Below are 26933 nucleotides of genomic sequence, written 5' to 3'. Positions count from 1 at the left end.
TTGCGCCTCCATGACATTGGCATTTGTGTTTTGTGGAGTGAAACATCTCAACAATCACGAGTTTTGTCCTAAATTTATTATTATTTGTTATTAAAAGACTTTGGCGACCCCTTTTCATCTTACGCCATCATCAGGACTTCATCCATTAAACATCAGTTTCCCAATGCTTGTTTCATTATCTAATAGGCCTACAACAGGCTTTTTCCTATTATCCTCAGCTGTGCATCATGTTTAGTGCTAATTTGCAAATGTTTACATGCTAAACTAAGATGGTGAACCTGGAAAATATCACCTGCCAAGCACTGATACTGCTAACTGACTGTTAGCATTTAGCTCAAAGCGCCACTGTGCCTCAGTACAGCCTCACACAGCTGCTAGCATGGCTGTAGAGTTTTATTCTTGGTCTTTTGTCCTCATCTAATATGTACCTTTTTGCCATTTGTGGTAATACATATAGATATGCGACTACATTAAATACACATTTTTTGGCAGATTCTCATGACCTTCATTAATACATACATGTAGATTTAAAATGTGTTTCTTAATTTTAACTGTACTAGATTGCCTCTACTGATAGAATTAAAATAAAAACAGAGCTACAAAAGGAATAAGATGGAGGGAAATTGGCTAAATAACCAGTGAGAGATACAGAGAGAAGGACGGAGACAGAGCACAGTGGAAAGCTGGTTATTAGAGCATGTTGGTCTTGTTTTGATGGGGCCCTGCACTCTTAATGACAGACTGCCTTGACTTCTATCAGTCGGCATCTCTCTCTCTCTGGCTTTCCCAGAAAACCAGTGAGGTGAAACAGATATAGGCCTAATTGGGGTTTTACAATCACGTACACAGTGTGCAGTAGGCATGCACACACACGGAGTTCCACATTGCACTGCAGCCCGAGGAGCCAAAAGGTTTAGCTGACAAAACACTTGTTTCATCAGTGAGACTGATTTATATGTTTAAAGGACTGCTTGTACTGCCAATAGAATCACTGATCCAGTATCAGAACACTTTTCCACACTTAAAAATCAGTGGTAGGTTATATTACTGAAAATGCTTGAAGTATATTTCTACCTGCCTTCTGTTATTACACTAAAAGCTCTAGACACACAGAAGTGTTTCAAACCTGTGTTTACATGAGCCAGTATGTGTTGAGATTATAACGCTGTAGGGGGGTCATTAACATGCCACAATCTGGGATGACAGACCATTAAATGACAGAGGACCAACAACAGATAAATGTGGATATTTTAATAAATAGAGACGATGGAATGTTATGTGCTCCCGCTGTAGAGCTCACTTCTTTTTATTCTTTTAACACACTAAACCTGTTTCTTCCCGTCCTCTAACAGAATGATGCACTATTATTCGATGAAGTGTTGCTGGACAGTGCTCATCATGACTACAAGTAATTGTTTAGAGGTCCTGACAGCACCCAAAATAACAGGTTTCCTCTCTAAATGCCAGACAGCAGCACATTAAGAATTTTGGGTTTTTAGTTCTGGCTTTGGCCTTCTGGCCAACTGACCTATATGAGAGATGATTGCAAACAGCCCCTTAGCAGAGGGTTAGGGTGTATGACTGTAGCTGACAAGGCTAAAAACAGTGTCCTTTGGGTCATATAATTAACCAGTGTTAGCATGCTAAAAGTGTTAAACTAGATGGTAAACATGGTGAACATAACCAGCTTGTCAGCATTGTTTTTGTGATCATGTTAGAACGTGGATGTTAGCATTAGTACACAGTTATCCAATCTCACAATCTTTTACAGCCTTCAAAATTCAGCAGAATGCAAGAAATTAACTGTTTAACACTGGAAATGTCCTGGGGAAGGACCCCTTCACCCCTTGCTTCATATGTAAAAGGTCACAACATTTGCGTGTATATCACCATCCACTCACCTATGGTAAACTAGTTAATTAAAAAAAAGTTTTGTTTCAAATGGATCACCACTTGATACTGATACAGTGAGTCACACAACAGGTTGGAGTGAAGTTTCTATTTGAATGTATGAATGGGAAAAGGTTGAAAACTAAGGGGTTTGACGGGTTTTCTACTTGACTTTCATTGAAACTAAGCTTAAAAAAAGCTGAATATTTTGAAAAGGTTAGTTGAAAGTAAGAATGAGTAGAAAAGAGTTGAAAATGGAATGGGAATATTTGCTGGAAAACCTGAAATATTTCGGAAAATAGGAAAGATATCAGAAATCGGAACAGAAGCCAGAATGTCCACATTGAGCTGAATATTTTAGTGTTTGAATAAAATTTCAGAGTTGTTAATTATCATATTATAAGTAATTAATTATATTTAGTGCCACAAAACGCAGCAGAATTTAAATTACCATTGTAGTGAATAGAAGAACATTCAAACCGGATTAACAGACGAAACAGCTTCTGATTCCTCACTCTTTTTGGCAGAGAAATGGAGGCAGAATTCCCTAAATGAAAAATGAGCTCAACCTCCTTCCTTTATTGGGCCTTGCTGAAAATTCATGGAGAACTTTATTTTGCAGCGTTCCTTGGTTATGAAAATCAGCACTGAACAAGCTCATTCTAAATGACTGTGACATGAGACACATTAAGTCAACTCCTCCTCCTCCTCTTCCTCCTCCTCTTCCATCCAATACACCTGTGATGTCTTCAGTTCAGCCCTGCTGCGGGACAGGACAATAGCTGTGAAACTGAGAGCCTGCAAGCCCCATAGGTGAGTGAGGGAGATTTATTTTTGCTTTGTCACTGTCATCCATCACAAACCTGAATGCTTGAAGCTTATCTGCTCCACCCACCTTAACTGTGTGCATGTTTTTATTACAGCTCCTGCACTGGTCTCTAAGAGCCAACACGTGAGAGGACTACACACAGGACAGTGAGTTTCCACAGGTAGGTGCAATATATTTATATGTGCATGCGAGTGTCTGTGTAAGTGTGTCTGTATTAAGTATAAAATTGTAACGGAAATGTATTGAATTTCACAACAAGTAAGTGAAATATTGTGTTTACACAGTGCCAAGAGCCATGTTTGTATACCTCTGTTTGTCAAGTAATTTAATATGATGGAATATAATGTAATAATTAGAAGCAGGATTAACAGTCCAGATATAAGATGTGAAGATTCCTAATTCAAACGTAGAAAACTGATGCTAAAGTTAGTTTGTCATAGTACTTTAAAATCAACTTTTGGATCCTGAAGTGTCTATGGAATGTCTTGTGCTTTCGTCAAGCCTATCATGTGTTAACACCTAAATCAAATACATGTGTCACTTCAAATAATAATCTTTTATAAGCTTGACTACAGCTTAAGCAGGCTTTTTTCCCAGAACCTCCGGCTTCTGCGCTGTCCTTTGACTCACTGCCTTTTTGTTATGATGGTATGACTTCCGTGTGGTCCGTGAACCACAACCACACACCTGCATGACACAGCAAAATGTGAGCTTATCAACAACATGAATGTGATACACTTACACACAGTGGGTTAATAAATGCAGTAGTGTTAGGCACCCATGTAGCAAAGTTATGAGTTCAAAGATATGACACATGCAGTCCATTTGAAGCATACTGACCACTTAAAAAAAATGCGAATAAGCCTCTAAGACGCTGACTTTGTAGAGAATTGTGTCAATAAATCCAAAAAACTTTTACACCAGAGTCCCTCATTGTTGTTTCCTATAGACTATAACTGAAAACAGATCAAAGTCAGTTGTGATTTTACAGCATTATTATGTTAATCTCTTGTTTTTTCCATTAAATATGTTCTGGAAACTAGCTCTGCAGAGGGTTTGTAATACCTGAAACAAGAAGAGGTCGAAACCTGTTTTACCGATTAAAGATTAAATGTAAAATATTTTTAGAAGAATGCAGGTTGAAAGCAGTCAGATACTGTACAGAGTTCATTCGTAGTGATTTAATAATATTATTATTTCTGTCGATCATCAGCTTATAATGTTCAGTTCTGTAAATCATATAAAATTCTACCTGAAGGTTGCTCATTTAGGCTGGCGGTTTATGGGATAAGCATACAGCAGCTTAACCCCACAGACGTGACCAAGGCTATGAAGTGAATCCAACTCTTATTGTAGAGAAAATGAATGTCATGGTCCAGTTATATATTAAAAAACCAAGCAGTTGACCTGTTTCTATCAGTGTTGAACATTTTACTCTACACTTTGATGGTCTGTATGTCATTGACTTCACTCTTGGGCAATGTTAAAAATTCAAAGTTCAACACATTGGGGTAAATCTAGCTTCAATCTAGCAGCTACAAGCCACTGTTACTACTCTACATACAGTATATATAAATACATATATAAGGAATTTCTTCACCTATACTTCACCTCTCTGTGCTACTATAGTGTGATGTCATTTGTGTTACAGTACGTGTGTTTTATTTGTGGTCCCTATTTGGCTGCATGGACTTCGTAACGCCTGCCAAAGTTGACCACGGATGTTTCCAACCCTTTCGTGTGATCCGACCGCAGTGCTGAGGCAGCTACTTGGATTTGGCAAATGCAGATTTCTGTCATCGCCGAGTGGCCTATGTTGAGCAGTCTGCCCTTTTTGATGGGTGGTTGGCAGGAGAATTTAACAGAATAACTAAAACCAGTAATATGGGCCCAGTTTCCCTCACCCCCAACAGCATTGAGCAGTCGCCAAGATCCTCATAGACCCACTGTATGTCAATGGGATAAGGAAGGCCTTGATGCTTTGGTGTGTTCATGAACCGTAGCTGTGCACAACGTAGCCAATATAACAGCAGGCAGCTGGGCGAAGAGTTCTATATTAGATCATTTATTGGTCTGTGTCATCCTCCCATTATGGAAATAGTATGTGATCACTTCACTGGAAACATGTGTGTCAAAGATGCTATCTACTTGCTAGCTTTCATCAGTGTGCTTGTGAATCAGTATCCTGGCCGACACTCATTCATATCTCAGCAAAAATCAGATGGATTATCTCCATAACGGTCATATTATTGCTTGTGTTTTTGCAGTATCTGGGCAGAATAACAGATGATCAAATCACCATTGCCAACAATCAGCTGCAGCTTAGTGGGGGATGTAGCCAGAATGTTAGAAATCAGGAGTCCAGAGTCAGTCAGTCCAACCACACCCAAGACATTTTCTTGAGCAGCCAAAACCAAAAACAGTCTGTAAACATTTCAGCAAGACTTTATTTACAGATTTACATGTCAGTGTAATTTTGTTATTTGAACCAGGTGCCAACAAAATTCTTTCCATTTTCTATTGGTACTGAGACGTGGAAGAAAACAAGACTATAGGGAATAGTGAAGTAACAATGGGCCTTTAGAAGAAATCGGATATACTAGTAGTTTTGTAAATACTATATATCGGGTACAGTACAGGGAAACAAAAAAACAAAACAAAACAAATTTTAGAATGATGAGGGTCTTGTCAATCATGTATTGTAGAAGTATTTTATTGGTACCTGATTCATACAGCAAAATTAGATTGTAAATCAAAGGCTGCAAATCTGATTTCCCTACTTGATAATCTGAATGTTGTTTTAAAGCCTTCCCCACAATGCCAGGAATATAACCCTGCTGGACAAATGGACAAAATTTCTTCATTTTAATGTATGTTTTTGGCCTAAAACAGTCAAATTTAGGAATTTTGACACCAATAAGTGTCAGAATAAGGCTTTAAAAACTGTAATGTGTGTGTAACTGTGTGTGTAACTATAGCATGTAAACTCCTCAGGTCGTTCAAACACCCATGTTCCCTTATTTAGTACAGAGGACATGACCTTGGTGTCTTCTATGGTAGTTACAGTGGTGATAACCAATCCCTCGCTTCAGCTGTTGCTCGGTTTCTGTCTGAAAATGCATCAAAATTCTTTAAGAGAAGAATTTTGATGCATTTATACAGTTGCATTTAGAAGTTATTTTCCTATCTGACCACTTTTCATGCAACACACTTCCTTTCTCTGCCATGTTTTTCTGTAACCTCGCTGGTCAGACAATCAAGAGGCCCCTCCACAAATCCCCAGTGGACCAGTGTGGCCCTCAGAGCCCCTTGACTGAGGTGCTTAACCTCTAATAAGTCTCTTGGCATCCAGGCGTATGTAAAGGCTCTCTATGGAATGCAAACCCTCGCCAGAGAGAGCTGCCGAATCAGCAAAGAACCCGATAATTAAATAATCAGGTTATAATGGAAGCGATGGCCTGTGATGATATAATTACCTCGCAGGTACCCCACAACGTTGTCATGTGCACAACAATGGAGATATGTGGGGTACTAATCACTGAAAATTAATCAAATTATTATTTTTGTGGACTTAGCAGCTTCCATCTATTTAATTCATTAACTTGCCTTCAAAGTTAGACTCCCGCAGAGTTTTCTTCATGACTTTAATTCTCCATGGGGATGAAAAATAGGAGTCTTTCTATTTTCTGTCAGTTGTAGCGGAAGGGGGGCTTATTATTTGATGTTTTGAGATAATCCAGCGCTGCATTCCACCCTGGGGCAACCTCAGCCCAGAGTGTGAACGTCTGGGAGCCTCAACCACATTATCACTGTACAGCTGACTTGCTGGCTGGAGGCTTGACTTCCACACTCACTTTTATCCCTCTTTCGCTACAGCAGTCTATCCAAGAGCGTACACAGCACCGCTTGATACAAGTTCAACTCTATCAAATATTATACTGCTATCCTGTTTAATATACTATAAACTATAATGTACAATATTGGCTATCATTGTTACAGGAGTGTTAAAATTACCTTCCAGGCAGTCACACTGGCAAACCTAGATGTTAAACATTGTTTACATTGTATGGTTTACACAAAATGACCACTGTTCGTGTTGCTTAAGGGTTGTGTGAAATGGGACTAGTTCAACAACCCCACAAAATCCCCATATTGTGACCATTTAGCTCCTGACTTCAGGCTCAGTGAGCAACAGGAATCTAGCTTCACTAGATTTAACTGAAAGCAGTTCATTGCAGGCAAAGACTGGATGGGCGAGGGAGAGGCAAGGTCGTACTCACTTTTCTGTAAAATGATCCGGACGAACAGTCTTAATTAATCTCATTAAGGGGCTACGTTGAAGGCTTAGTGAGAATCCACATAAACAGAGGTAAGTTCAGCATAAGGACAGGAGTCTTTCTCGAGACTCACATTCTCAAAATATCTTTTACATCCTTCTTTTTGTATGTTTTTATCTATTTTGTTCCACTTAACCAAATAATATGTGTAACTATTACTGTATTCATTTTGCGCATTGTTGTCTAGAAACAATTGAACAATTGAACAATTGAAGATTATGACCGATTAATTGGCCATTCTAGGAAGTCAGCTTAGATCCAACTACGCATCAATTCAAGCAGAATTATGGTAGAGAAATGATGACAAAAGCAGCATTATATACTGTGCTTAAAGGCAGTTGGTTTCTTGATTATGACACTAATGAAACCACAAAAATCTGGATCCATAAAGGGGATTTAAAGTGCTGGATTTGCTATGCAGACAGGAGCTGGATTATAAATCACATTCTTGGTGTATTTTCTTTGTTTTAGAGAATGTGTTAGCTAAAATATTAAAGGAATAGCTAGGCATTTTGAAAATGATTTGCTTTGTTGCCAAAGTTAGATGAGGAAATATAGCTAAATCACATCACATCTCAATTTTTGTACAGCCTGAGAAATTAAATGTAATTTGTTAACAAGTTAGCTTTAGTGTTTTTTTAGTGCTTTAGCGGACTCTCCCACTGCTTCCAGACTAAACTGAGCTAACTGAGCATTGGGCAACAGGTTGTTCCATTCATCAAAGCTCACATTGTTGACTGCAAGAAATGTAAAGACGGCTTAGGTTAGACTAACACAAAGAAGTGTTCATAGACCTATTTGTTGAAGCATTTAACCACTGGTGCAGACTGACGAACCTTGCTGAGCCCACAGATTAGTACTTACTTAAGCATAGGGTTTAATAATGTGATAGTAGGGATTTAGATTTTTTGAGGTGACCCTCAATGATGAGCAGTTTCAACTCACAGTTAGTATATTCTAATTGGAAATAGCAAAAAAAAAAAAATGAATTAAGACAAAAAGAAAACTAACAAAACAAATGAGCATGGACTGGGATCAGGATAAAGTACCTTAAATTTCCAGTGACACCCCATAAAACTCTGAAAGCAGCACATACACATCACGGGACAACTCATTATAGTTAAAAGACTCATGTAGGGGATTGCCCCTGAAAACATTCCCGTAAAACCTCCAGGAAAGATTATCAGCATCAAATATCTGGCCTACCACAAGCCTCAGGGGAGCCCTGTACAGTGTGGACATAAGGCCAGAGGTTACATTTAAATGACTCCTCTTTTACAGGGTATGTTTTTCACACAGGTTGAAGAGGAAAGGGGTTAAGCCACAGGAATGTTTACCTATTTAGGAGATGGGGAGTTAGAGGTCTGATGTTGACCACATCAGGACCTCCACTTTCAAAGGGTTCAAATGAGGCAAGAAGACCACTTTGAGTGTGTTTGACCTGAAGGTTGAAGGCAGCAGATTAATGGGTCTGGTCTTTCTGCACAAAAAATTAGAATCATCCTCCAAATATTGAATTATATTCACCTTTCTGGTCTGATAGTTGGCAGACTGTAATCTAATGGATGGCCTTGTGTTGTCAAACATCCATGCTGTTGAGGTGATTTGCTACACTGTACTGATCCTAACCTCCGGCCTCCCTCAAAGGGGAAAAAGAAAATCTGCCAAGTAACCCATTTATTTCACTCAGTTCAAGTCATTAAACCCTTTGTTAAGCTGTCAAACTTTATCTTACCCTAACCCATTTTATTCATTTTGTTAATTCAACAAGAACTGACTTGGCTTCAACTATCCAGTTGGTACCACAGAGAGAGCAGGTGATGCTGTTAAAGGAATTCCACTTCCAATTTATTTTCTTCCTGAGAGTGAGATTGCAACTCTCTCGTTTCACCCTCGCCTTCCAAGCGTGTAGGAGAGACTACGGTGGCCGTGAAACGCGCACTAACTAGAGCCAGTGTTTGGTTTGTGTCTTCTGGGCTACCGTAGAAACATGGCTGTTCAACATGGCTCCAGTGAAAGGCAACCTGTGACGTCTGTAGATGTAAAAGGCAATTTTTGCCACTTCAAAATTTTACACACTGGACCTTTAAATGACTCCTGGTCTCCTGGTTCAAAGTCCTGTGTTTAAAGGGTACCTTGTGCAGATAGATACAGATAGACACCTAGTATCTTCTCTGTCATAGTTTCCTTAAGTATTACCTACCAAACCCATTACATATTCATGTTATCTCAACAACGTTGTAGTACAAAATACCAGTCACTGGTAGCAAACATGTTGTGCTGTCGTTATCTTACCATCCTTTGTGCTACACATAAAAATAGCTTTTGTGAGGCGACCTATTCAAAGAACAGAAGTGATTAAGGCAGCTCTTGTCGCTCTTGTAGAAGGGTATGTTTGTGGCCAGTAAGCCCGCAGTGAACCTACATCAGGAGTGTGTTTGTACAGCCGTAGACATGTGGCTGGCAACAAGGTTGGGTTACAATGAATGAGCCGGCAGGTGTCAGGTATCTGTTGTGCTGATCCTACCTTGAGAGACTTGAGCGTTGGACGCCATAGTCAACCTGAGACCTTCTGCTTGTCGGATGATCTCTGTAACCAATCCCAAAACTTGCAGACATTAGTTTCACACCGGCGTAATGAGGTAATTGTAATTTAAGGATTTCGATACTAACAATTTCTTTATTATGACACAATTACACACAAGGCGTGGTCTTGCTTACCAACACAGGTCAGATCACTTTAAATTTCAGTTTTAAGTTTTGATATTTAACACCTGAACTTGTTTTTGGCTCAGATATTGTTGGCTAAATTTGCAGTGTCATAAAACTACAATGTTTTTGTGTATATTGAGCCCTTGTCTGTGCTGCGTGTGTGTAATATGTAGATAAGTATTTTACTGTGTGCTGTACTGTAGCTCAGCTTGTGCTCATTGGAAGAACTCAGCAGATATCACAACCAAAGCAGATTATTTTTTCTCCACAGTGTCACTTCCTATTAAAAGTTTTGAAAACCTTGCAGTTATACAACAAGATATGCGCATGCTGGAGGAGTTTCACAATGCATACCGCTGTATATCAGTGACCCACTGCCCTTGTCCTGGATGCCAGACACCAATAAAAGCTGCCATAAAGCATGCAGAAATTGCGAACGGCCACGGCTGGTCTGAGTTACACCCCTTGGCACCACGTTTACAGGGGCTACAGGTTTGTCAGGGCAGAACAATGGCGACTGTATAGAAGGACCCTTAACGCTGGGGTTTTTATTTGGCCCCTGGGAAGCAGAGCAGAGTCTGCATTTGAAGAGAGGATATGCAGTGGAGTGCACACGTGCGGTTGAGGAATTTGTGCATTGTATATGATTGCAAGACTTTTTACCACTTCCTGACTCTTGACCCCTTGACTTTTCGATTTTTTTTCTGGGGGGTGGGGGGAGTCTCTACTAATGAGGGAGGCTAAAGTAAATTCTATACTTTTGTAAGAATTTACAGTAATTTTTAATATTTCTGAATATTTTATTATATCATTAGATTTTTAAATAGTTTAAGGCTGAAGAACACATCTACGCTTTTGTGCCATTATTGGCCTTCCTAATGTAATGCAATTCACATTGAACACTTTAAACGTTATCTAATCTATGTAAAGGTTTATGCCTTTATCAACATAACCATAAAGGGCCACAGTCAAAAGCATTATAAAAGAGGTCCCGTCCGCGCTATCCTTGAATGAACCGCATGAACACAAAAGAATCATTCTCCTTTGTTTTGTTTAATTTGTCCGTTCTGTACAATTTGCAGCAGTATTCCCTCTGCTCAAATGTAGAGTAATCAGGAGACACGACATCCCGATGTACTGAACATGCTGTATCGAACTGACTCCAAGGATAGGGAGTCCTTTAGCAGTTAAACCAACTTCTCATAAAGTCTGTGAGCACATCACATCAGACCTGCCAAGACAGCAGAAAAAGGATGAACTGTTTAACTACTTGGATGAGTGTTTCGAGCAGCAGCTTGGTTTGGTTTTGGAAGGTTGAGGGCTTTTAGAAAGTTTGAGCAGTATGATTCATTTATAGAATAATCCTTCTAGCTGAAACACAGGTATGCGTGTGTCAGTCTCCACGTTTGCTTGTGATTTACACATCTAGTAAGTTAACCTAATATGTCTATACAGTGGAATGCAATTTTCTGAATGAAGTCCTTGGAGCAGAGTGTTAGCTGGAGCCTGGACTTTTTACTGTGGCTATAAATGCTCAGCTGAATGAGCACAGGCAATGACACAGCCCATTAAATGTGCTGAGAGCTGCTTGAGGTGGCCTAAATGGTTAAGACGCCGAGACCATTTACAGGACAGAGTCCACAATTGGGAGCTGGGAGGCTGGTGGTCTCTCATGTTTCAGCGATCTAATGTATATGGATGAAAACAAATAGTGATTGTCTGAATCTGGTTAAACCATGCAGATGAGTTGTGGTTTGACCAGTGTTCGAGTCACTCCTCAACTCAGCGCCTCCATTATGATTTTGGGTTGTCACACATATTATATGAGTCTGGACAGACATAGATATAAACTGCAACATGACTGGTTGGCGGAGGCATACAGCCGGGCCACTAATTGTAATTGTCAGTAGAAGGAGCAGATGCCTTTTTAAGGATTTTAATGTGGAACTAAGGACTCGACTTGATTTAACCTGCGACTCGACTTGGCCTGCCCAAGAAAACATTTCTTGCAACTTGCTTGACACTTCCAATGCCTTCTTGATTTGAAGGGGTGTAAGGAACCGTATATAAATATACACAGAAGGCAATGTTTTCATGCTCTTCATAAGCCATTAAGTAAGAGAGGAAGGGGAGGTCCTTTCGCTGATGACGTCATTCGACAGCATTGGCATTAGGAAAGCTTTAAATAACGGAAGTACAATCGCACTGCTACTTTAAGGTCAAAGTGTTGCCAATAAAGACCTGCATTTGGAATATAACTACTCCTTAATAACATTAATAAAATATAATGTCAATATCAGAGCTAAAGTGCTAAAATAAATAGCGATTTAAATTGTTGTTGTGTAATAACAGTAGTTGTGTAACCCCTTCGTTGCTGGTATATATCCACGCGCCACTCTCAGTCCAAACAGTAGTCCCCCCCGCTGTGTTGTGAGTCGAGAGAGAGAGTGAGTGTGCTGTGTGTGGTGTGTGGTGCTCCATGTGTGGCTGAGAGAGAGAGAGAGAGTTGCGCGCTGCACCGGCCGGCAGCTGTACAGTGGCCGGGACAAACCATTTCACCAGCCGGACACGGGGGTGGTCGCGGTGTGGAGACCGGCAGGCAACGCGGAGGTAGGCAACGTAATGTCGAATTGTCTGCGATTTATCCTCATACACGACACACCCGGCGAAGATGAATGTACATTTTCACCGTTTTCATTGAAAGCATCATTCACAGAGCATCGTGTGAGACTTAACGGCGCCACCTGGGTGCTGCACCATTCCGCACATTCTCGTGAAACTGTTGAAAAACTGTTGTATGAAAACGTGTAGCCTTCAATATGGTGATAACTGAGCCTTCGCAGCAGCCCGTGGGTTGATACCACTGACAGTGAAGGTTGCTACAGAGTCATATTACGTTATTTTCCCCCGTCGTGCCAGTGATAGTGAAAGGTGGCTTATGAAAGGTTCGCTGGCGCTCGTTACGTTATGTGGTCACATGACACAACAGGGGGACAATGTGAAAGAAAAGGGAAGAGTGGCAACGGTGGTCGCAGCAAGTGCAACAACCCTCCAACCTTTCATAATTGAAATATATGCATCTGAAAGACCAGATAAAAGGCCACATAAACGTGTGTTCTGTTCAAAATGCACCATAAAAAAACACCCATTAATATCACGTGCAATATATATAATATGTAATGTCTCCGCCATAATAAAAGTATGTTGTACACAAGTAAAGTCCTAAATAGCAAAAGTGAGGTCATCATAACAACATTTAAAAGCTGTTTTCCAGATGCATACAAAAACGTGTATATTTATCTTGTGAGAAAAATAGTCCCCAGAAAGATCCACATGCTGGAATTGACAAATGTAGTCCTTGAGTGTGCAGTGCGGTACAGATAAAGGACACACACCCACACAAGCCCATCCTTGAGACACACACAAAAGATAAGTGAGGCAGTCAAACCAACGGTCAGAAAATACGCCCGAACTCTCACTATTCAAGCCCGACTGCGAAGATGTGAGTGAACCTGTTCTTTCTTCTCTCTAGAATGCGTTTATCATTGTTTGCAATAGGTATTATATTTGTTTGCATTGTGTAGTTGCCCTCTGTGACACACAACATGCATCCTCTTTGGTTTCTCTCCTTCCAACTTCTCTTTTCATTTCTTGTTTTTCTTTCCTCAGGGGGGTGTGTGTGTCTTTGCCGGAACCGATGATGGCCGACAAAATGCCTCCAGAGCAAGGAGACGCGCTGCTGATTAAGTTCCACCAAGGGAGCCTCCCCAACGGGAAAGAGGTCACCAAAGGCGACGGCCTGCATGCCAGGGGCCAGTGGGCTAGCAAGGCTGAGTTCCTCCTGGCCGTGGCGGGGCAGATCATCGGCCTGGGCAACGTCTGGAGGTTCCCGTACCTCTGCTACAAGAACGGAGGAGGTGAAGCGTAATGGATAGCAAAGGAGGGGAGGGGAACAGACAAATTATATAATACAAAGCAGTTCTGTACTATTTTGCCAGGTCATATTGGTGACCAGGAATTTAATTTAGGGTTAATGTACAATGTAAGGGTTAATTATGCATTATTACTTGGTTGTAGAGTTTAGAATACAGTTAAAACTGTGGTAAAAGTTAATTTAGGGTTAAATATTGGGCTGAATGTAATCAGTGAAGGTCCTTATATTAGTATTATTAATAACAGCACCTTATGTGTGTGTCCAGGTGTTTTCTTTGTACCTTACCTGTTGTTCCTGGTGCTGTGCGGCATCCCCCTGTTCCTCCTGGAGACCTCACTGGGACAGTACACAAGCCTGGGAGGGGTCAGCGCCTGGAGGACCATGTGCCCGTTATTTGGAGGTAATCTTATCTAATTATGTCATCAGTAGACTGCAGTTTGTGCTGTTCTGCTACGACCGACCAGACTCCATTGACAAAACCTAATAACTTTACCTAGCAGATAATCGTAAAACACACTGCAAACTGGACAGAAACAAAATATAACTCAACAAAACCGTCTTTGTTAGCGTTTCCACAGTCTTTCCAACAATCACCAACGCTGGTTTTGTCCAAATAAACCCTCAATTCACAAAGTTGGATGAGAAAATAGAGAAGCAGGCTGCCATGTAACCATAGCTAATGCTTTGGGACAAATTTGCCCAAAAAGTACAGCCTCCAAAAGTGCTTGCTTTTTGCCACTGACAGGCTCAAATTGTTATTCTAAGTGCCTGAAAACATTGTGGAAAGGATCCTTACAGAGATAGACCTTTTGTTTAGCCAAAAACAGCCGTAATATCGCAATCGTTCACCACCAGACTCCATAGAAAAAAGTGGTCATTTTACTTTGCGTCTCATTGTAACATTGTAACTTTAACAAGTGGACAGAAACAAAAATATATGAAAATATTTTAGTGTTTAGTGCATTTTCATATATAGATATGTTAAAAAAAACCGACAAGTAGTTGACCTATAACAAGATACTAGCATGATTAACATAGGGACACGGATAAGAACTTGAATGATATGCAGGCTGGCACATATATTTGCAAAGCGGCTGAATTAGTAAGAATAAGTTAGACACATCGATAAGGAAAAACTGAAATATACATTGAAACCAGTCCGTAACCACTGTTTTCTTTTCCCTCCTCCATGTTCTTATTCTCACTGTCTTTTCACGTTCTTCTACATTCAAAGCATTCCTATCCCCACATCAATACAAAACACATAATAACGATCTGACTGCAATGAGAAGATTTGGCGTGCCCTGGCAGCAGCGTGTGTCTGCTCTTCATATTGAATCTCAGCTCATGTATCAGCACAGTTCAAGGGTGCAGAAGGCAACACGCTCCCCGCCTGCCAATAAAAACACACACTTGAGGTTGACTGTCTTGTTTTCCGTGGTATCGTTCTATCCCAACAAAGGATTACAGTAAAGCATTAACTCAAAACACAACACCAGCGAAACAGAAGAGAAATAAAACACTGTGTGGAGTTACTGGATGATCTCAAGCCTTTAGGAATGGAAGCTGTTCTAGACAATTAAACATTTGTATGGCAGGGATGCATTGAAGTATCAAAGACCTAGACCTGGACAACAGACTCCAGCTGTTTGCAGTCTTCCTCTGGATGTCATACAGTAAAGGAGGACTTAGGTCCACCTTTGGTCCAGGAGCAGTACAATACGAATTTAAACCGCAGCAGTCAACTGCCGAGTCATGCTACCCTGTCATTGAGCAACACACACAGGAATGACTGACTGAGCTGTTTAAGAGTAACTTAGTTCCACACAGCACGTTGCCAAAGCCATTAGTGATATTATTTTAAAAAGGAAATTCTATTTTTGCCTTCAAGGGGTCAGACATGGCCGTACGTATTAAAGTGGATTGGTGCATCTTTATCCAAAGCAGCTACTAAAGGGACCTTGCAGTGAAGTTGCTTTCTTGGATCAAAATTTTAAGACATGGACCTTCTTCAAGAACGTCCCTGGAGCAGTTTCAGTTTCACTCAATGACACTTCAGCAGCGTAGCTTTTTGTTCTCAGGCCGCGTTCACAGAACTCCTTTTTGCCTCTCGGCCAAGGTTCAGCCACTCAATTATATACTTCAGTTATAGAGACAAAATGTTACACTTAAGCTCATTTTTGTAAAGCAGCTTATGTGCAGGTGCTGCTAAGGCCAGTAGCATGCTATCTGGACCACCTGGGAGACACATTGTAAACAGAATGTGTGTGAGCGCTGCGCCATATTGCTTTCTTTTTTCTTTCTTTTTTTCTACCCCGCTCAATGACAAATATTTATGAGTGTGCCAGCATGTGCTGTTCTGCCCCTTGGTCCATATGGCCTGCAGATGCACACACGCATTTCCTCATGCTCCTCACAGGGTCACCAGTATTTTGCTGACAGCTAGCCGTGTGAAGGCCATGTGTTGAGCACGGGGTCTAACTGTGCTGTGGCAGAGAATACGCAGCATTTCCTAGGGCACATGTGCTTCTATACAGTCAGACTCACCCAAACAAAGAGATGCTTCTGTAAGGAATTCCTCGCTGGTTTGCACATTTAATATGCCATCATCAGAAAGGACTGAATTTCATTAGAGGACACCACAAACAGCTATTTGTCTGCAGCCTACACTCTCCAACCCACTCAAGGCCTCATAAGACCCTTATTCATTCTTAATGAAGATAAACTCGGTGTGGGCTGCGAGTCGAGTGTCTCAATAAATGGATGCTTTCATCTGAAACTCAAGTGACTTGGATGTGATAACGGAATGTGTGTGCATGAATGCTTTGAAGCTCATTTGTTTGTGTTACTGAGACTGTAATCCTGCTGCACATCAGCCAATGATAGCCTGCTTGTGTAAATCACCGCACCCTGAATGTCCGTCCGCCTGCACCTTCTCCCGTCCCTGCAGGTCTCGGCTATGCCAGTCAGGTGATGATCCTGCACGGCTGCGTGTACTACATCGTCATCCTGGCCTGGGCCCTCTTCTACCTGTCCTACAGCTTCCAGGCGGAGCTGCCCTGGTCGCACTGTAACAACACATGGAACACCGGTCAGTACGGACAGGAAATTAGAAGCTTCTGTCATTGCATTGTGAGGCCGCTGTGTAAAACTTTAAGGGGTAACAAGGGTCTATTTTGTGTGTGTGTGTGTGTGTGTGTGTGTGTGTTCTGCTGCAGCGACGTGTGTCCTATTTGACCACCACAACCAGTCAGCCAGTGGGAGCAGCCTGCCTGAGAATGCCACGTCCCCTGTAATGGAGTTTTGGGAGTGAGTGTAGCTTTCTTGGTCCCCCCATTAGTGTTTTTTTTTTTTTTTGCGGTATTGATCACACATTAACAGCTGTGTGTGTGTTCTAGGCGGGAGGTGCTCCGTCTCTCCAGCAGTTTAGACGAGCTGGGCCCCATCAGCTGGAAGCTGGCTCTGTGTCTGGCCATGGTCTGGCTGGTCTGTTACTTCTGTGTCTGGAAGGGAGTCAAGTCCACGGGAAAGGTGAGCAGACAACACACAGACATCACTGCGCTCCATGTGTGGGGACATTAGAAGCTCAAGAGTGTCTAGTGTTTTTTTTTAAGGTAATAGATTTGTTTCTTATATGAGCAATTCACAGACATCAAGTAGTGGCAGCAAGAACGTTGGTGAGAAGCAGGTGCAGTTGAAAGTGACTGCTGGTGTTCTAAAAACAACAGGAAGGTAGTTATTGTAGTTTGGCTTATCAGATGATCACATATTTTTAAATTCAGTGTGTCTCCTTATCTCCGGTGTATATTATCCGGTAATATTCATCTGTACATCCGTGAGTAACTTACAAACATGAACTGCTAATAATTAAAAAAAACTGCTAGAACTGGGGGCTCTAGGCTTTGTTTTGTTTGCCCGGCTCCTCTCAGAGCACAGAGCGCAAGGTCAGATAAATAGCAGTGTCAATGAAGCTGGTAGTATTTCAGTGTCTTGCTCAAGGGCTTTTCAGCAGAGCAGATGCTGATTTGTGACCCCAATGCACGTTTTTCCACAGCAGGAAATTTTCCAGCAACTTTTTTAGGAACACAAGAACTTTACTTAAAGCATGGTCCCGGAACTAAATTTAAACTCTTGTTCTTCTGGCCAAAACGCAATGTAAAGTTGCTAGAGTTCCTTAAAAAAAAAAGGTTAATGGCTTCCTGAAAAGTCTGTGGAAAAATCTATTTTTGAATGTACGTTTAATTAAGTAAAGAGAGTGCATACAGGGCTGCACGTTCCTCCCTTCATCTGACTGAATCATTCCATTTTCGAGGCTTTACTATTAGATACCAAGAAATCATTTACTTTTCTACAAAGCAAAGCAGGCCACGTCAGTAGCAGTCTTTTTTTAGAAACAACAAAACCCTCAAAGTTAGAACCAGAACATAAATCTTTTATATGGCTAGCAAATGAAATAAGGGACTGGGCACTGCAGTAATTTTTCTAGGTCTTGTTTGTTGTGTCACGGCCCACCATCCGTCAACAGGTTTTAAGACTCCAATTTTCCAGGGTTCCCTCTTTCAGTATTTCAGCTCTGTCTGAGCACATCACAGACGTGTCCCTACTGTTTTTTCTCCCTCCGTGTTGTCCTGACCACATCCCCGCGCGCTGTGTACATTCTAGGTGGTGTACCTGACAGCCACCTTCCCATATGTCATGCTGTTTGTGCTGCTGGTGCGCGGTGCCACCCTGCCTGGAGCGACCCAGGGCATCATCTACTACCTCAAACCCAACCACACCCGCCTGGCAGACCCACAGGTGCAAACACGCAAACAGACACACACACACACTCACACACACACACACACACGCTATGGATGTGTGTAGGATATACGATAGCAGCTCCTACAGGTATGTGGCCCCATCAGGTGAGATCTGCAGTCCAGTAGACTTTTTTTTCGTATTTTCGCTTTACGTCTGCAGCTGCAAGAGTTTTTCCTCCTAAAATGAAGTGTTCGGTCTCAGCAATAACTTGTCAACAAAAAACAGTGTGTCCTATTTTAAGTAACTGGAGTTCACGAAAGACACAACATTGTCTCATTTGTTTGAATGAAAATCGGCTTAACTCGTTAACTGAAATTTCAAATGCAAAAGGATGAAGATATTTGAAGTAGAAGACATATAACACATAAAGTCATATTGTTAGGTCAGTGCAGCTTAGACACTGAGAAACAATAGTCTTTATACACAAGCTTTACATAAGTCTGCACACTTTTTTTTGTTGCAGTTTAAGGACATGTTTAATACATCATGTGCACACAGTAACAGAACAGTTAATACGTCACCACCAAACACACATTGGTTACATCTTTTGGCCTGCAAGAGATTCTTTTAGTTTCTTTTTAACTTTTCCATTTGTTTGTTGCCACTCTTCATGAGATTTTATGCAAATAGAGGTGGAATGAGTCTTCCAAGTGTCAGAAAAGTTGTAAAAAAAAATTTTTTCCTGCACTTGTACAAAATTTGGAGCACGTATTATACACCACCAATGCTACAATGACAAAAGAACAAAAATATCTTTTAACCCATGGCTGTATTATACTGGATTGAGTGTTTGTATCAGGTTAACAGACAGAATATCACATCTATATAACATGTCATTTTCATTTTCACCCCTCTCTCTGCCCCTCTCTCTCTCTCTAGGTATGGATGGATGCAGGTACCCAGATATTTTTCTCATATGGAATCTGTTTGGGAAGTCTCACAGCGCTCGGCAGTTACAACAAATACAACAATGACTGCTATAAGTGAGACACACAAAATGCACAAAACACACAAACAGCAGCTTTCTGCCCACACAGGGCCTCCTTACACTCCTCAGACAAACCGTAGTCACCGAAATGTAAGATGGCTTCCAGAAGGAATGGCTGGAATGGACAGAGAAAACACACTGATACAGCCACACCTTAAAGAAAAGCCCTCGCTGCCATGCTTCCCACACTCCAGGACTCCCACACACACAGAAACAGCCAAGCACCTAACTCCTGCCGTGTATTTACAGTAACTGGCCAGAGCTCTGCAATACAGGGCCAAAGACCAAGATCAAGACCTCACTGAATTCTGTTACGTTGCCAGTTTTACTAAAGCCACTTTCATTAGTTTTGGCTTTTGTGTCGCATTGTTTGAATTGTTTCTCCTAATTCTGCCTGTATTCCTTCAAGTCGGGTCCCGCCGTAATGCTAAATTAATTGTGTTGTGTGTGTGTTCTTCCAGGGACTCTTTCCTCCTGTGCCTCCTGAACAGCGGCACCAGTTTCCTGGCAGGTTTCGCCATCTTCTCTGTGCTGGGCTTCATGGCGGAGGAGCAGGGCGTGGACATAGCCACCGTGGCCCAGTCAGGTTAGTCTCCAGACATTCGCACCAGACCATCAGAGATCCCAGCGCCTACCGAATGTCTGTCTAAATGCAAATTATTTGTTTGAACGGCTACTTACAAACACACCCCTCTCACTTCAAGGACTCACCTAAACCAATGCTCTCCCCCTGTTCTCCTCTGTCGTGAAAGAAACTGGAGACATAGAGAGTCACTTTGTAACACAGAGAGAGTTTTTTAACATTATATGGTACGGTGTTTACCAGCACACGACGTCCGCATATCACCGCCATAAAGACTTTTGATTCTGCAATGCAGGTTTTTTTTATATATAAACTCTCTAATGAATTCTACCCAGTTTTAGCAACAAACTGGGACAAAGTCCTCAGTCTCAGTCTGTATTGAGTGAACAGTCAGTGGAACCAGGGTCGGAGGCGGAAACAGGATTTTTTCCCTAATTTTAGCAGCCTTTTTAATGTGCGTGGTTATAGACATAAGGTGGCAGAATTAGCTAATGCTAGCATGTCCAACTGATGTAAAGACCCAGTCCTATGCTAAATGTGGGTAGTTATTTTATTAGTTCAACGTTTTGATGCATCGAGGGATCAGAACAAATCCAAAATGGGAGATGCTAACATATTAGCTTTGTCCAGTTTTATCTAATTCTGTCCTGCCGAAGGAAAAGCAACTGAAGTAAAGCTTTCTACTGAATGTTCATTTTGTTATTAATACAACTAGACACAACCAACAATATCTAAACCCCCCCTAAAGCTTAGCACCACCTAATCGACGAGGGCAAGAAAATGAATTTCGCCGTGCCACTTTGTGGTGCGACCAGGCACTTAAAAGATAAATCTGATGATTCTCCATATTTTTCAGATTGTTAACACATTTTAAGACCAACACCGAGCTTCATTGTTGTGTTTTTTTTTATTCTTATATAATACAGTAAGACTTTATGTTTGAATGACCTGTATTTACTTCGTTCCTCATATTTTTCCTGCGGCGGTTTGTCCTCTCAGGGCCTGGCCTCGCCTTCATTGCCTACCCGAGAGCTGTAGCCCTGATGCCGTTTCCCCAACTCTGGGCCGTCTGCTTCTTCCTCATGATCATCATGCTGGGGCTGGACACGCAGGTAGAGACGCACACGGCGACCTTGATGGATTGCTATTGATGGCATTGATGGAGTATCGTGTAAAAACTGACGGCGTACGCGCTCGACCCCGTCTCCCCTTCTGTCACCCAGTTTGTGAGCCTGGAGGCCCTGATGACGTCGGTGACTGACCTGTACCCTCATCTGATCCGACGGGGCCACCGCAGAGAGCTGCTGCTGCTGTTTGTCTGCGTCGTCTGCTTCCTGGTCGGACTCGTCATGGTCACGCCGGTAAGTGGATGGGCGCGTGTACAAGGCCGTGATCTTTGCCCTGTTTGCTTTTTCTGTTAAAGGGTGATGGAGTTCTCTCTCGTTCGCAGGGTGGTCTGTATGTGTTCCAGATCTACGACCACTTCTCCTGCAGCGGAGCCAGCCTGCTGCTCCTCTCCATCTTCCAGTCTCTGGCCATCGGCTGGGTCTACGGTACAAATCCCAGCTCTCCCCTTGCCTGCCTTTCCTTTTCTCATTTATCTTTCTTTTGCCCCCCCCCCCCCATCTCTCCTCTTCTTACCTTACCTTTCATTTCCTCCTTCTCCTCTCTCTAACATCTCATCCTCTTTCCTCTCATTTCCTCTCTTCTAACCTTACCTTTGCTTTCCTTCTCTCCTCTCCTCTCCTCTCTTCTTCTTTTCCTTTCCTTTCTTTTCGTTGAATTTCCTTCCTTCCTCTCCTCCCCTCTCATCTCTTTTCCTTTCCCATTTCTTTTCCTCTTCTCTTCTCCTTTCCTCTTCTAAGCTCTCATCTTATTTCCTTTCCCTTCCTTCTGTTTCCTCTCGTCTCCTCTCACCTCCTTTAATTTAATTTCCTTCTCTCCTCTCCTTTTCACCTCTGTTTTCTCCCCTCCCCTCACCTTTCCTCTTCTACAGCCTCACACTTTCTATTTCGTGTTTGTTGTCTTATCTTCTTCTCACCCTGATTCCTCTTCTTTTTTTTCTTGCATTCAGCAGATATAGAAAAATAAATGAAACAACAGTGGAAAGAGTAGAACACTGTTATCACTCCACTAATGAAAGTAGTTCCTAAAATCTGATAAACACACTCAACTGGTCTGCTTCCTCCCCTCCTTCTGCATTCCAGTTGGAGTCAGTAGACAGTATATTAACATGGCTGCCGCTACCCACTGTTGTAAGGAGACTGGCTCCTAGCCAGGCCCCTCTCTGTCTCCTCCGGGCCCTAAATCAGCCCCCGGGCCCCCGTCGCCTCTTAGTCTCAGTCTGGTGGCCCCAGGGAGCCCCTATCCCAGCAAGACCTGGGGCTCTAGAGCATTTACAAAACCGTTGTTTGTTTAAAGTGTGAGATGGGTGGAGTGTACCATGTATGCTCATCACGACAATACGCTGAGTGCTCGAGCCTTAAGACACTTAACTTTGTATCTGGGAAAGAATTAAGACCAGAAATGTAAAAATAGTAGTACCATCGCAGGTGATAACCAATAAATCGAGTAGATTAGCACAGTGTGTGTGTGTGTTTCTGTGTGTGTGTGTGTGAATATGAATGCCAAGGAAGCCTGTTTTTATGGCTCTCCCAGCAGTAGGTGAGTGGGGCAGCAGAGTTGAGGAGAGGGGGTTTAAGTGGACTGGGTAACACAGCGGTCAGGACTCCAGTGCACCTTTCCCCCCTTCTTTATGACTGCGGGATGTTACAGTTTTTTAAGGACTCTTAACATACGCTGACACTCCTCTGCTGCTGGTTATGAGGGACACCTACTTTACTTTTAGGAGTGAGTCATTAAGATGTTGAAACCTACTCACAGATAATACATACAGGAAGGGTTGTTACTTGTATGTCCACCTACTGTACATACTGTACATATTGATTAAAAGTGGAATATAACAGATTTTTTCAGAAGTCAGTTTATTTTAGTAAATTCTCGTGCAGAATGTATGGCGTGTGGTTGAATTTGTAACTTCCTGGAGGGACTGTACTATCATCTCCTGTCACTGCTTGTACTTGTTACAACTACAACCACTACTACTCGTCTCTACTGCTGCCATTGCTCCTCCTGCTGCTACAAAGTACAAACCAATGTCAGATTAAAGTCATGTTTTCTTTCTGAAGACCATTCTTTCTACTACCTTCCTCTATGGTGGCGGATACTGGTAAAAGAAACCAACGTTAGCCGCCGCCACCAAAAACAACAAGTCGTAAACCGTGATGTCAAAGCAAACCACAAGCAGTCATGGTGAAGTTGTCGTTGTTGCCCACAGGAGCCGAGCGCTTCAGTGCCAACATTAGGGATATGACCGGCTACAGCCCCCTGCCCGTCTTCAAGCTGTGTTGGAAATACTTGACCCCGGCTGTATGCACTGTGAGTGACCCCCTCCCCGCTGACCTGCTTTCACACTGTTTAGTGTCTGCTTGCTGTGTAATAGTATACTCATAAACGCATGTTTGGGGTATCATACAAATTCCTACTCGTGCCTGACAATCGGTCAACCTCCTATGCGGCCTTTCCATGTGTCTGAATATGTTTGTCGTACTCGATCCATAACTGTTTGCACTTCTGTATCTGGAAGGCAAATCCAGAGTACTGACATCCGTCCCACCAGAATGTATCCGGAGTTCTATTGTAATTCTCTTGTAATTTTGATGTCAAAGTAAAATTATAATATCTTTAAATATCTAATAGATTTTCACTGCCTTGAAGTGCATCACAATATGAATGCTTAAGTTATTGTATTATCTATATATATGTTGTTATATGTAATATTACATACATGGAATCTAATACATAGAATATGTAATGTTATCTGTAATTCTTATGTTTCAGTCATATCTTCTCTTCTATTTTATGTGTTCTTTATGAAGTTTGAATAGTCCAGGAGAGTTTAAGTGTCTCTTGAAATAGTTTAGAAAGAAATAGTTTAACATTCTGGGAACTATGGTTATTTATTTTCTTGCTGAGAGTTACGTGAGAAGATTTATTACTCTGAAAAACAACTAGTCTGGCTGTGGCTAGCCTCCAAAACTGAAGTGTGCCAGACTATTTTTTGGGCGAGACCAGCTGCCAGGCAACCAGGTTTTTACACTTACACAAACAAGGTGTAACATGTTAATTGGCAAGTTTTAGAGGTGCTGCTAGGTGGATTTTGTTACCTTAGGACAGAGCCGGGCTAGCTCTTTGCCTTTGTGCTAAGCTAAGCTAACTGGCTGCTAACTCATATTTACCACACAGGCGTCCAAGTGATATCGATCTTCTCATATAACTCTCAAGAAGAAAGCGCGTAAGCATGTTACATTGTGAAATGCTGAATTGTTTCACCTCTCTGGCGTAAAACCTGAGCCCATGTTGTGTCAACCTGATTCCTATTTGCAAAGACAGAACTGACCCGGTCCCCCTCCTGTCTGTCTCCTGCAGGCTACCTTTATGTTTTCCCTGGTGCACTGGACTCCACTGAGCCTGGGGAAAGGCGTGGTGGCTCCAGCCTGGGCCACCACGCTGGGCTGGCTCCTTACACTCTCCTCCGTCTCCCTGCTTCCCATCTGGGCCATCTACGCCCTGGTCACCACCCCGGGAACTCTGCCACAGGTTGTGCTGCTGATAATATATTATTAACCTAGAGATGTTAAAAAATCCATTCTGTTTTGTCAGATAATGAAACATGAATTAAAACTGAAGAGAGAATAAATGTTCAGAGTGACAAGGATGTAAAGATGTTGAAACAATCAATTAACTGTGACTTTTTGTCCCCCCCCCCAGCGCTTCCAGCTTCTGTGCAGCCCTGGCAAAAACTCGTCAATGGCCCTCCGCCACTTCCCCACCAACAACTTGGCGCTCCCCTACAGCCCTGCACTGCTCCTGACTGACAAGCCAAAGGAGCCAATCACGGACGTCATCCAGGATCACACGGCCTGATAATGGTCAGCGACGATATAATGCTGGTCAGCCAATCAGGTGCGGTGAAGGGGAGGGTCGAGGGTAGAGTTAACGCTGCTGGATCCCAAATGAAGGGCTGGATCCTCGTTACTCCACATTTCTGGACATAAATATGTCATAACGGACTGCAGAGGCTTGTTTCAACTCAAAAGATCCTACGATGGCCCATTGTTTAGACAGTCCTCATCAATTCATAAAGGGGATACAGGTACCTGAATTGGGACGCAGCTCACTTTACCTTTAAGTCCTGCCCCACCCCCTGTTACCGGCTGCCAGAGTTAGTTAATGTAAAACAATGAACACTCCTGTCGCCATCTGCTTTTATCCCAAACCTTTCTGTTATTCACTTGTTGAATCACTGTACTTTTGGACCATTTATTAACGGCCCTTACAGCCGCTCTGCTAAATAATAACGATGATGTTCTTGGTTGTTTGGTTTTTTTTTTTTGGCCAGCACTTAAGAGTAACTTAGTCCACCACTTAACTCTCTATGAGAGATCGCTACTTCTGCAGCTTCCGGCTGATTTCTGTCATCCTCTGAAAGGACTCTATGAGTCGGACGTGTTTTATACAGCAACTTGTCTTTTGTACGTGCTGCGGCCTCGGTTATTGCCATATCGTGGAGCTCAAATGGTTTAGAACATGCCTTTACACCCAGGCCAAGGGGTTCTAATGCAAAGGTTGCGTTAGCCAAATACTTTTTACTGCCAATATATCAAGAGCTTAACTTGACGACTTTAATACTTGATATGTGCATTAACTGTTTTCATTCATTCTACACGTTTATCTTTTTTAGAAAGTGGGCAGGAAAGTTATTTATACTCTTTGTTTAGTTGCTGCACAAAGTGAAGTTCCTGCTAAATAAAGACATTACAAGCATGTCTTTGAACTGTACCAAAAGTAACTGTCAAGCTGGGAATCATGCAATCATAGTACACGAATCAGCATGTATGAATACAATATCACAATGTCGCTGCTGCTGCTGCTGTGTCGACAAAATGGACGTTTTTAAATAAGAAAATAACTGCAAAATAACTGGTGCCACTTCAGTGTGTTTCTCTTTGTAGAGGACATTCTCTTAACTGTAGCATGTAAATGGTGGCATGCAGTAGAACTTGGAAGAAATGCAGGAAGTGATGGTAAATGAAGAAATTACCTCTATGCAGTGTAGGGATGTTTATATTGTTCAGATGAAAATGCAGTTCATGAATGTGAAGAGTCATGTAAGTTTTATAGAAATATCTCGTTTGTCTTTTTCCTTCAATGACCTCCTGATGCAGGAAGCTAGTCAAAATGGTCACTGCTGTTTTATCAAAATAAAAGACAGCTAGAGATTAGCCTTTTTATCTAACAGTACAATTTCAATTCATAATGTTCCTTTTCATATATGAGAAAAGGGTGTTTTGAATATCTGACTTTGCTTTTTTCCATCATGAGATCTTCGCAGTCTCAGTGTGGTTCACATTTTGAAATCACTGTTAGCCTACTGTACTTGAAGTCTAGGACACAATGTACTCTTCGCTGGGAGGACCTCCAGAACCAGAGGGATGAGGAATATTTCTTGAGTGAGTGTGATGTGTTGAATAATGCAAACTCCAAACTGCTGTTTTTCCTTGCACCGTCATCCAAACCCGGATCGAGTTTTTGATTGAAAATCTTTCAAACTGTCCTCTGAGATTAATTTAAACCCATCTGGTGGCTTTAGAAAAAGGCTTTCATTCACTTCCAGTTGATCCAAGTGTGTTATAATCTGTTTACAGCTGTATAGATGTGCCTTTTTATTTTAGAATAGGCTTCTGTGTGTGTATCATTCTTTTCTTTTCTAATTTTTAAATATATATAAATATACA

General features: G+C 41.9%; 1 protein-coding gene across 4 annotated transcripts in view; it reads left to right on the top strand.

The window, feature by feature from the left end:
• The window catches only part of LOC118339941 (sodium- and chloride-dependent GABA transporter 2-like), a 54516-nt gene extending 27583 nt beyond the window's left edge, over nt 1-26933 (top strand). Inside the window, exons 2-17 of one of the 4 annotated variants that reach the window (XM_035677767.1) lie at nt 2513-2703; nt 2814-2879; nt 13438-13685; nt 13968-14102; nt 16653-16793; nt 16921-17011; nt 17101-17233; nt 18365-18499; nt 19385-19488; nt 19955-20079; nt 21076-21188; nt 21300-21437; nt 21527-21629; nt 23414-23514; nt 24565-24735; nt 24907-26933. In XM_035677767.1, the coding sequence (XP_035533660.1) occupies nt 13466-13685; nt 13968-14102; nt 16653-16793; nt 16921-17011; nt 17101-17233; nt 18365-18499; nt 19385-19488; nt 19955-20079; nt 21076-21188; nt 21300-21437; nt 21527-21629; nt 23414-23514; nt 24565-24735; nt 24907-25062 (1866 nt within the window). In that variant the 5' untranslated portion in view covers nt 2513-2703; nt 2814-2879; nt 13438-13465 and the 3' untranslated portion in view covers nt 25063-26933. Of the gene's footprint in view, nt 1-2512; nt 2704-2813; nt 2880-12248; nt 12379-13140; nt 13271-13437; nt 13686-13967; nt 14103-16652; nt 16794-16920; nt 17012-17100; nt 17234-18364; nt 18500-19384; nt 19489-19954; nt 20080-21075; nt 21189-21299; nt 21438-21526; nt 21630-23413; nt 23515-24564; nt 24736-24906 lie in introns of those variants that run through there. The other 3 variants (XM_035677768.1, XM_035677769.1, XM_035677766.1) reach the window with 3 other exon arrangements.

The sequence above is a fragment of the Morone saxatilis genome, unplaced genomic scaffold (genome assembly GCF_004916995.1).
Source record: "Morone saxatilis isolate NCDOM2014 unplaced genomic scaffold, NCSU_SB_2.0 Contig6, whole genome shotgun sequence".
NCBI lineage: Eukaryota > Metazoa > Chordata > Actinopteri > Moronidae > Morone > Morone saxatilis.
This window is presented reverse-complemented; position numbering and strand designations above follow the sequence as displayed.